The following is an 11,776-nucleotide window of genomic DNA, read 5'->3' on the forward strand; positions in this document are numbered from 1 at the left end:
TCATTCTGTCTTAACTCTTCTAGCCTAGATAGTTGGACCTCTGAGTTCAGAGGCAGAGGAACAGCAGGAAAAATGTCACTGTGTGCCCAGAGGAGGAGAGTGAGAGTAGTTTCTTCCCCTCGACCCAGCAGGCTAGAACATCAGAGCCCCATCCTCTGAGCTAGCTTGAAGAAAGCCCATGGGATTGCACATGATGCACCCCTGTTTCATTCTAAGGCCAGAGAACACTCCTGCTACCCACAGCCTAGACCAGCCTGAACTTTCCCCCAGGGAAGCCAGAGGCAACCCTTGCATGATCATTCACTCTCAGATGACTGCTGCAGATCGTCAGCTCAAATTTTCCCAATGGTGAACATGAACAGAGAGCCACCCTCCCCCCAAACCTGTCTCTCCTACTGCTCTCCCTCCAGACATCAGGAACATGCATTCTATAGTTCTAGAACCTGAAGCAAGAAGGACATGGAAACCTCGACACCCTCCCTAGCCCCATTCGGCATCACCTACATCACAATAGAGAGCCCCATTGGGGAACCAGATGGTGGTGGAATGGATACTCTTGTAGCTCTACCAGGAAGGAAAAATGGTCACAACCCCTTTAGAAACTGAACAATGGCATCCAGAATCCTCGTGGAGCAGGGAAAGTGCAAATAGCCCATATCTAAGGTGCTAAGCACTCCATGGAAACCATCCTCCATGTGGTGCCAAGTCACTGGGACTCCCAAGTCCTCCAAACGCTTCTTGTACAACAGCGAATCATCCCGGAAAATGTCATACTCACAGCTCACAATGAAAGTTTCAGGGAGCTGAGCCACGACTTCATCTTCTGCAATCAGGGGTGAGTTCACTGAATCCAGAGCCAGGCTTGTCTCCAGATAGGCAGACTCATTCAGGGGCTCAGAGGGCATCGGCCGGTAGCCTCTCTTCTTAAACCTCTCCGGGATGTTTTCTGCACCCAACCACTTCCTATGCTTTTCCCAGAATTCACCAGGCAAATGGGCACCTTTCATAATGGTGCTTTTCCAGGAGGGCTTGATGTCCAGTAAAGTATATACACAGTAGAAGGCGAAGTCTCTACTGGCCATTGGGACATTCTCGTTCTGCTGATAGGAGGGGAGCTGGAAATCCAGAACTTGGAGACTGGCATAGATCAGGATCTGGGCACGGATCTTGGGGAGATCGGGAGAGCCCAAAAATCTTTGACAAATTATCGTTGCCATTCCCCCTCCCACACTGTCACCACAGACCACGACCTGATCTGGATCCACCCCGTACATATTCAGGGACTTCAGGAAGTGGGTTGTGGCGGCAACGCAGTCTCTTAGCGCCACTGGGAACTTATGCTTGGGCAACTTGCGGTATCTAAAAAGGAATCAAGGAACACAGTTTACACCCAGCTCCCTAGCAGAGCCCAAAATACCTGTGTCTAGCATCCTTTAGGCCAAATTTCTTCCAAAAACTTCTCTCTCTGAAGCCTGAGCAGGTGACGTTAAGGTATGAGGCTTCAGTGAAGTGATAGACATGAAGCCCACAGTGCCTGGCGTGTAGGCTCAGTGAGTGGCGGCTGCTATTCCCTCTGTCTCAGTGTCCTTTTGCGGGGACAGACAACGACCACAAGAGTCCTGTCATTCACCTATTGCTCAACAATCTAGCAATTACCAACCCAAACCCCATCTTTCTGAACCTACCCACTGGTGCGTCCCTGACTCACACTTGTTCCCTCTTCTTATGTTCCTTTAGAAGCAACTCCAGGTTTGCCTGCGTTTTGATTCTAATTAATCCTGCCACGCTCACGGGATTTGTGGGAGGATCTTGTAGATGTAAATGCCGCCTGGGGCCAGCAGTTAACGTGCGGGTCTCCTCCAGGTCAGCCATGTCCACTCTGGACCTTTACTGCTGCAGGTGAGCCATGCGAGCGCCTGAACTCCATGCTCAGGTTGCTGCCATGCCAACACACCAGCCCGGCATGCTAGACCTCCCCATTTTTCAAGAGAGTCCAGAAATCTGGGTGTTGGGAGAAATGTTACCATTTCAAATTTAGAATATATATATATTCTATGGGATCAATAAATTTTGCCAACCGTTTCCATTCTGTTGCCTTGTTTTTTAAGCCACCCTGAGTTCATGCTGGGACAGCAATGTTTCAACTCTAAAACCTTGTGCACCTTGGATTCATAAATTAATTTTCTTGCAGAAATTTGCTGGTATATTATACTGATGATGTCTTAGCTCAGCACGACCAGAACCGTAAGCAGTATTGTAGCTAAGGCTGGAATCAAGATTTCCCCACTGCAGAAATGGTTTTGGAGCTGAGGATTATAAAGTGAGGGGTTTCTCTGGGTCCCTCTCCATCATCCAGGACTGAGTTTTGTATTTTTCACTCTTACCCAACCAGTTGTGTCGCTAGGGAGCTGGGAAATGTATTCCTGCTAAGACTCCGGCAATTGGTATTTCTTCATGGCATGTGCATTTAAATGAAGCTGCAGGAAAGATTAATCAGGAGGAACCACCCTGCTCCTGTGGGACGTTGTGTCAGGCGGCGGGGGTGGGAGGATGAGGCCAGAGGCCACATCACCACAGGGACAGTTCATCATGTGTATTCAGTTTGCCTGATGTGGAGGCCCAGGGAGGGTTCACCCCAGGTCTCTTCTGCCCCTTGTCCACCAAGCCCTCCTTGAGGTTCCCAACTGGGAGGTCGACTCTCCAAGATCAGATAGAAGAGAGTGGCTTTTTAATTCTTCTCACTTCCTTCGGCAGATCTCACCAGGGTGGACCCCCCCCCCCCCTCAGAAGTGCTTGGGAATGCTGTGGCAACGTTTGAGCTTGTCTGGTTTACCACGCAGGGCACCGTGGCATTGCGTGGACGGAGGTGCTAAGGGTCTGGAACCTGCAGGGCTGTTCTGCTCGGTGAAGTAAGTATGTTCCACCCAACAGGGCTCGTGTGTGTGAAGCTCTGCACCTGATCTGCCCAAGACCACTCCCCACACAGCTTCCAGATGATACCATGCCCAGGATGCCTGAGGACCACCCACAGGAAGGAGTGCCATTCTCTGCCTCTCTCTCTGTCTCTCCTTTCCTCCCCTAATGGCTGCTCACAGCCCATCCCCTGCCCCGGTGTCCTGGTGTCCCAGTGTCCCAGTGCCCCTTTGTCTCCCCGCCTGCCCCCAGTCCCGCCTCCCACCTCATCACCCAGCACTACCCCCTCGTTCTTGTGCTCACCCAACTGCTAGAACCACCGAATCACTCTTCTTGGACAAATGACAGCATATGGCATGGTGGGTTCCTAGAAAATAAAAGGTTTTCAACATCCAGTAGGATGATTAGTGGCTTCCTTCAGCATCCATCACCATGGGCTGCCCCTTCTCTCGGACAACCACCATGGACAGAGAGCTGGGGTTGATCCTAATGAGGCTTTGCAGACTTTCTTCCAGCTGTGGAGCAGCCATCCCCCCCCCCACACTTTCTAGAATCTCTCCTTGGGGGTCCTGTCTGAACAACTTCTTCTAAGAGCCCCACCTCCCACATGGATTCTGCAATTCATTCAAAATATCTGAGATGCTGTTTGGCCATAGGGCATAGTGATTAGGGGTGTGAGCTCTGGATTCAGACTGGAGTTCACATCCTGAGCTGCAGATCCAGGGCAAATGCTTTCACCTCCCTGAGGCTTAACTGCCACACCTGTAAAATGGGCACAATGACAACAGCAGGGCTGTGCGGGGGGAGGGGGGGGTTAATGAGATCACGCACATGAAGGGTTTCTACAGTGCCTGCCGTGTAAATATTAATTCTTAATAATATTATTTAATACCCATGGACTGTTAACACCATTCATTATGCAGACCGAATCAAAACCACGGTGGCATGAAATCTTTTATTTTCCCGAGGCTACTGCAGTGGGCTTCTGGCATTCCACAGGTTAGAAGGCAGGGCTGAAACCAAATAAAAGTGTTTTTCCCCTCATATTCATGGGGCACCAGTGTGGGGGAGGTTAAGATAATAAAATTGTCTCAGTTTTGAGTTTTTTCTCTCATTAACTCTCCCCAAATTTTTGGTTCTCCCTTCTGTACCGGGATTTGCCTCAGATAATACCTGGCATGAAACAAAAGGACGTGTTTCTGTTTTGTTTTGTTTTTTCACTTTTTAAAAAATCCTTATTTCCAACTAAATAGAGGTGGTGGTTGTAGAACATTTTGGGTGTAGTAAATGCCACTGAATTTTACAGTTTAAAGTGATTAATTTGGGGCGACTGGGTGATTCAGTCGGTTAAGCGTCTGCCTTCAGCTCAGGTCATGATCTCTGGGTCCTGGGACCGAGTCCTGCATCAGGTTTCCTGCTCAGCAAGGAGTCTGTTTGTCCCTCTGCCTCTGTTCCTCCCCCTCCCCCTGTTTGTACTCTCTGTCTCTCTCTCTCGAATAAATAAATAAGATCTTAAAAAATAAAGTGCTTAATTTTATGTTGTGTGACTTTCATGTATATACATATATATACATAGATTACACACAGAGATAAATATATATATGAACATATACATATACATATATATATATTTCCATATATAGGTCTCCTCACTTCCAGAAAGAGATCCAAACATTCCCTATCTTTGCCACCAGCCTGATCCGGGACCCGCTAACTCTCTGGACATGCCCTGCCCTGTAGCGGCTTATAAACTCCAGGAAGGTGATGGGGGGGCCGCCTCTTGCAGGAAGGCGGGCGCCCACCCGGCTCTGCTTGGAGGCCGTCCTATTACAGGCAGGGGTCTGAGGGAAGGACTCTTACTCAGGCTTCCCATGACTATCCCACCACCGTGGTAGAACACGATGCCAAGCCTGGGGGTGCTGGAGGACACCTTGGGCTGGTACAGTTTCACAGGGATTGTCCCGTAGCGGAGATCTGTGACCACGACATCCGGATCCTCTTTTAGTGGCACCAGATCATGCATGAAACGGACAAATTTGGGCATAGAGCAGATTCTCAGTTTCTCAAAAATCATCCCCTATTGGTGAGAGAAGAGGAAATGAGACGGGGAGGGTTTCATTGTGCGCCACACTGGAGTCCTGCCACCGCCCGTGCCCCCCAGCGGAGTGGCTGGAGAGCAGACCGGATCATGGCCCTGCTCCACCCCGTGTGCCCCCATGACCCCTGCAGCAGATCCACCTCACCTCGGCCCACACTGCCCCTCTCCTCCTCTCTCCCCAGACACCTGACACCCAGCCCCACAAACTAGGCTTCCGGCCACCCCACGACGGTCCCTCTAACCCAGAACACCCCTCACGGTGGCCTGGACATGACCTCTCTTCCCAAGGATGCCCTGCTGGACCAGCCTCACCAACGTGGTCATTCCATTAGTTACTATTAGGACCTGATAACTGCATTGTGATTATGTTTTTTTTTTTAAGGTGGGGGATAAAGATACAAATGTAGTGATCTGAAGGGGCACCTGTACCCCAATGTTTATAGCAGCAATGTCCACAATAGCCAGACTATGGAAAGAGCCCAGGTGCCCATCGACAGATGAATGGATAAAGAAGATGTGGTATATAGATACAATGGAATATTACTCAGCCCTCAAAAGATGAAATCTTAACATCTGCAACAACGTGGATGGAACTAGAAGGTATTATACTAAGTGAAATAAGTCAATCAGAGAAAGACAATTATCTATGATTTCACTCATATGTGGAATTTAAGAAACAAAACAGAGGAGCATAGGGGACGAGAGGAAAAAATAAAACAAGACGAAATCAGAGAGGGAGACAAACCATAAGAGACTCTTAATCATAGGGAACAAACTGAGGGTTGCTGGAGGGGAGGTGGGGGAGATGGAGTAACTGGGTAACATTAAGAAAGGCACGTGATGTAATGAGCCCTGGGTATTATATAAGACTGATGAATCACTGACCTCTACCTCTGAAACAATAATACATTATATGTTCATTAGTTGAACTTAAATTTTAAAAAAGATACAAAGTAAAAAATAAATAAAAGGTGAGGGGTTCTTGTCTTTTAGAGATACCTACTGAAACTTTTTGGATAAAATATCACATCCAATATCTGCTTCCTAAGAAATGGGAAGGCGTAAAAATGTGGGGTCACAGGTGAAACAAGATTGGCCAGGAATCGTCAATCAGTGCAGGGGGCGTGGGAACACAGGGCGTCTTTATGGTATTCTGTCTCCTATGTCTGGAAGTCTGCATAACAAGCAATAAAAGTAAAGAAAGTGGCTCTCCCCCCAGCAACCTCTTTCCAATGCCAAGGCCATTTTGGCTTTCTGTGATGCCTATGGACCTTGAGGCTGAATGTTTCCAACACATAAAATAAAATATGTGGTATTACCAAGGAAATCAAGTTTTTTCAATTATAGTTATCAAAATAGGGAGGTACACGGGCAAAGTAATAATGCAGATGCTTCCTTATTAGCACACCTAATAGCGAGAGACCTAATGGCCGGTTTAACACTATTCTAACTTCAGAGAAACGAGGCGCGCACGCTTTCACAGTATCTGCAAGAAATGTCATCTGCTCTGAAAACAGCTATGATTGCTCTTGGTGACAAAGCCTCAGGTTCTGCCGTCACAGCTGTGGTCTGTCACCTTCATCCCTAATGGAAGGGAATACCACTTTTCCTTTAGAGGCGAGTGAAAATGGAGTGATTTTTACCTGCCCCCCCCCCCAAATTCAGAGACTCCTTGCCTTCTGTTGCCGTTGAGGATTCAGGGAACCCCAGATTCAGAAGCCCCGCCGTACCTTCCTGCCCTGTTCCGCTTTCCTCATAGCACTCGCCGCTGCATAAATCACTTTATTTCTAGTGAGTTTGCTCGTTTCTTACTGTCTCCCCACCAACACTGCCATGACGTATGAGCGTCCTGAGGGCAGACTCTCTCTCTGGGACTTCCTTTCTCTCGTCCATCATTGATCCCTGAGCTAGGAGGGGTGGGCGACATATAGTAGTCACGCGACACATCTTTGTAGAAAAAACCAAATCAACAAACAGCAGTAAGGCGAATACTTACTGAGGGCTTCCTCTGCCCCAGGCAGTGTAAGCCGCACTCGGCATGGCTTACCTCCTCCTTACAACCCATGCTACGAAGTCTAGACTGCTATTTCCCCCTCTTTTGCAGATGAGGAAACTGAGTCACCATATTTGGGAACCCGGGCTAGCGGACTATGAGAGTCAAGGGCAGGAAAACCATAGGACGTATCATCGGGTTTTTCGAAAGGAGGCCTTCAGCCTGTGAGTTTTTCTCCAGTTCTTCTCATCATGAGAACAGGGGTTTGCGATCGCTTTTTGTTATGTAAGAGACTTAACACTTCCTCTCTGTGTTCAATTTATCAGCCCTCTGGAAAAGCACAACCAATCCCCATGGGCAACTTGGGCCCAAGTCTCCCCATGATCCATTTATATCTGTTTTATTAAGTTCACACACCAGGAACAGTGAGCAGAATCTGACTATATTACATAAAGAGTTTTCCATCTCTCAAAAGTAACAAAAAAATCTCTCTCTCCCTCTAAAGTCATGTTCTGTAGTTTTGCTCGTTGGTACCAATTCTCTAATTGGCTTCGGGTGTCTCCTTATCTTGGCTGGTTCTAGCTAGCAGGTAGGTAGTCAGGGGGCCTCCAAATTCAGAATAACTCATTCCTAACTTCACAGCATCACGCTGTGTGCTGTGAAGAAAGTCAGAAGGCAGGGGAGTGGGACTAAAGCAGGGCTTTTTTCCCTGTTAACGGAGGAAGTAAATCATTTCTTCATTGCGTGGCTGCGAGCCCAGCGTAGCTCAAACAACACTACGAAGAGGTTGCGAACCTCTTGGCTAAAACATTACCTAACAGGGATCTTTCAGATTTGAGAATAATATACTATCAGCCTCTACAGCTGTGATAGTCGCGTTAATGCAACTAGAATCTTCCGAAGTGTGTTTTCCCAGCTCCCTCCTTCACCCTCAGGAGGAGGGAACAAATAAAACACAACACTCACCCACATCATCAACAGCTGGAAAAGGCAATGCAAGACCCGCAGTTTCACTGGGTGGCTGATGGCCGCAGGGATGTCCACAGTGAGGAAATGGCTGCAGATGACCCAGAGCCCAACCACCACAGAGAACACGCAGGCTGCCTGGAGAAGTAGGAGCAGGACAACCATCGTGCTGTTTTCAACAGAGAGGAGGCCGAAAGGAGGCTGTGCCCAGTGCCACCCTCCTCCACTTATACATCATACCCTGTCCTCCCCACCTCCCCATCTCCACAGCATTGGCCAGGCCAGGTGATCCACAGACTCAGGTGAGGACGCAGTTCTAGGACAGCGCCCATGCAGAGGAGAAAGAGGCTCATGCAGCATGACTCAGCTAGAAATCCTGGGGCACTGCTACTAGAAATGGTCCTGGAGAATTCACCATGGACACCACAAACACCATTCCCTCCAACTGCACTTGGGGGCACCGCCTCCCCAATTCCACTCTGGCCACACTTGCTGTTCCTTAGTCTGCCAAGGAGGCCCCAGGGCATTTGCACTTGCTATTCTCTGTGCAACCTGGTTCCCCCAGACAGTGGCTGAGCTCAACCCCTCCTCTACTGCAGGTCTCTGTTCAAATGTCACCTTCTGAGTGAGGCTGTGCCTGGCCACCTTATTTTATTTTATTTATTTATTTTTTTAAGATTTTATTTATTTATTTATTTGAGAGAGAGAGAAACAGCATGAGAGGGGATAGGGTCAGAGAGAGAAGCAGGCTCCCTGCCGAGCCGGGAGCCCGACATGGGGCTCGATCCCAGGACTCCGGGATCATGACCTGAGCCGAAGGCAGTCGCTTAACCAACTGAGCCACCCAGGCGCCCCCTGGCCACCTTATTTTAAAGTATAACTCCCCACTGGCATCCCTATGCCCATCCCACCCCACCCCCACTTACTTACTTCGTTTTCCTGGCCTTTATTATCACCGGAATACCATACACTTCACTTATTCCTTTTTTGTCTGTGACATGTCACCTCTCTGAGCACAGGAACTTTTGTTTTGTTCCTTGCTTTATCCTCAGAGGCTAGACCAGGGTCTGGTACTTCACAGGTGCTCAGCAAATGTCTGCTGAATGAAGGAACGAATAAATAAGCTTTGTCCTTTTCATTGTAAAGCAGGAGACCGAGATTACCCTGCCTTTTCAGGTTAGGTCAGAGATTGATGTCAGTGTTCAAAATCTTCCCTAATGACAAAGTCTCACATCCGTGGTAAGAATGATGATGACTGCCTCCCCCACGGTGGTGCCAGAACAGTGGTTCTCAACAGGGCGATTCTAGCCTCCAGGAGACACCTGGCAACGTCTAGAGACATTTCTGGTTGTCACAACCCGGGGGGCTGGAACTGGGATCTCATAGGTAGGTGACAGCGATGTTGCTTAACGTCCTGCAATGCACATAGAGTGGCCACATTGAGAAGGTACGTGGTCCAACAGGTCAGGAGTGCCCACGATGAAAGCCCTGCGTTAGGGAGACTTGGATTTGAATCCGGGCTCTGCCCAAGCCAGCATTCACATCATGAATGAGTTACTTACACTCGCTGAGCCTCAGCTTCCAAGACTGTTAAGATTGGGATGATAATAATCGTCCCTCCATGTAGTTTCGGGGTGTGTCTCTCTGAACCCAGTGCAGTAGAACATTGTTTCATATTTTATTGGTTATTTGGTTTTCTTTCTTTTATGGACTCATGGGAATTTGTGTGTTGATACCCTTTATCTATTTTGCTATTTTGTTTGTCTTCTTGCATTGACTTAAAAGATATTTGCAGCAATGACATTGTGACAGATGGGGATGACACTTACCATGGCAAGCACTGAGTCATGTGTAGAGTTGCTGAGTCACTGTGTTATGCCCCTGGAGCTAACAGAACACTGTATGTCAATTACACTTCAGTAAAACATTTAAAAAAATATTTTAAGGATTTTTTTCTATTTTCCTTTTAACTTTGTTAATGCTGTTCTTCTGCGTTGATGTTTATCATTTTCATGCAGTGAACTCTCTCATCCATTCTCACATCATGCTTAGAAAGATCCTTTTTATGATACGTGAAAACCAGACGGCAATGATTTTGAAAATGAAGAATTTCTTTGTCAAAATATAAATACCTGAATTTCACCCAAGAAACGGAAAACACAGACCGATTACTAGGAGAGGGATCGGAGTCTGTTACCACTGAGGTTTATAAACATTTAACCTGGAAATCATGCAAAAAGCACAGGGAGAATGAGGGAATGCATACGTATAAACACTGAACCATTTTTTATTTCCTGGATAGATTAGGATAAATAGTGCTAGCTATTCTAACAAATAACCCCTGTATCTCAGATTTTGATGGGATAAAGACTTATTTCCCCCTCCCAATACAGACATTTGATGTTTGGTGAACAACCACACCACTTGGCGATTATGGGATCCGTGTTTCTTTCCATCTGATGCTCTGCTATCCCCTAGGACCTCCACCAATCCTCTGAACCTTGCCAGGGGCCTGACAAACAGTACGCTCGTGGAGGAACCCATGGGCCAGGCCGGGAAATACATCCCATTGGCCAGAACGCACTCACACAGCTTCACCTAAATGCATGGGACCCTGGGGAAGGCGAACCTTCCACCTGCATAGGATGAAAATGAAATGGAGTTTGACGAATTCACAGGATCTTTCTGCCATGCAGCCTTTTGTCCCCCAAGCAAAAAGAGATTTAATACAGGGAATGTGAAAACTGTTGGCAGGGTGGAGGGAGCAAGAGCTGAGGGAGGGCAGGCTTTCATGAGCCCATGCTCAGCTGCCATCCGAGAAGAATGACTGCTTCTAGCTGCCTTCCAAAGCTCACGGGACCGATTCTCCTGGGCCAACTGGAGCACTGTGGACAAGAGAGTCTAGGAAATGCCATTGCCCTGCATCTGGCCCCGGACACAGGAAAGAGTGCCAGCATCTGGCCCATGAAATAAACGCTGGGTGATCGTGACATTCAGACCCCTTGAAGCCCAACCACGGACTGCCCAGGAGTCCCCGGCCCGAGGTCAGGTATCCCTGTTACGTACCCTTACAGGGTCGGTGCTCCCGTGCGCACCTTAGGGCATTGCCAGCAGTCTTTTCCTTTGCATGTTTTGCTGCAATGCTATTTGCCACAGGAATTACACATGTACTGTGCAAGTCGCCTGTATCAGTTTGTTGGGGCTGCCCTAACCCAGGACCCCAGGCTGGGGGAGCTTAGCCAACAGAAGTTTATAGTCTCCCAGTTCTCGGGGCTGGAAGTTCAAGGAGCCTACAGAGCTGGTTTGTTCTGCGGGCTGTGCAGGAAGGGTCTGTTCCGGGCCCCTCTCCTTGGCTTGTGACGGCTCTCATCTCCCTATGTCTCCACATCGTCTCATGTCTCTGTGGCCAGAGCTTGCTTTCCCTTTTTATAAGGACACCAGGCGTCTTGGATTGGGGCCCCCTCTGATGACCTCATTTCAATGATCTCTGCAAAGGCCTTATTTCTAAATAAAGTCACATTCTGAGGTCCTGGGGGTTAGGTTCAACATATGAATTTAGGGGACACCGGCTGGCTCGGGCAGCAGAACCTGTGACTCTTGATCTCAGGGTTGCGAGTTTGAGCCCCATGTTGGGTGTAAGGATTACTTCAAAATTAAAAAATGTTTTAAAAAATTAAAAAGTTGCAACATATGAATTTAGGGGGACATAATTCAACCCATAATAGCCCTTTATCAACACTGAATGGTATTATTTTATGACATAATGTTTCCTGCCTTGAATTCTACTTGCCCAAAGGCAAGAAGCC

General features: G+C 48.0%; 1 protein-coding gene across 1 annotated transcript; it reads right to left on the reverse strand.

Annotated features, from left to right (window-relative positions):
* Positions 1-584: 584 nt before the first annotated feature.
* Positions 585-8,135, reverse strand: LOC123858472 (arylacetamide deacetylase-like 3). Its single transcript, XM_045895519.1, has 4 exons — positions 7,971-8,135; positions 4,774-4,990; positions 3,217-3,280; positions 585-1,359 (listed from the first exon to the last, which is right to left on the reverse strand). Exons 1-4 carry the CDS (start codon positions 8,133-8,135, stop codon positions 585-587), a joined length of 1,221 nt encoding a protein of 406 aa, XP_045751475.1.
* Between the last annotated feature and the right edge of the window lie 3,641 nt (positions 8,136-11,776).

This window comes from Mirounga angustirostris, unplaced genomic scaffold (assembly GCF_029215605.1).
Source record: "Mirounga angustirostris isolate CCGP_5_RB_7025 unplaced genomic scaffold, mMirAng1.0.hap1 SCAF_4, whole genome shotgun sequence".
Lineage (NCBI taxonomy): Eukaryota > Metazoa > Chordata > Mammalia > Carnivora > Phocidae > Mirounga > Mirounga angustirostris.

Bases quoted from the DNA above. Each gene is read 5' to 3' on its own strand.
- LOC123858472 (XM_045895519.1), bottom strand. From the start codon at position 8,135: ATGGTTGTCCTGCTCCTACTTCTCCAGGCAGCCTGCGTGTTCTCTGTG. The intron at 3,281-4,773 runs GTAAGAGTCCTT...TTTATTTTCTAG, and splicing joins GATAGTCATGGGAAGCCTGA to GAACCCACCATGCCATATGC. The intron at 1,360-3,216 runs GTGAGCACAAGA...ATTCCTTTTTAG, and splicing joins TCGGTGGTTCTAGCAGTTGG to ATACCGCAAGTTGCCCAAGC.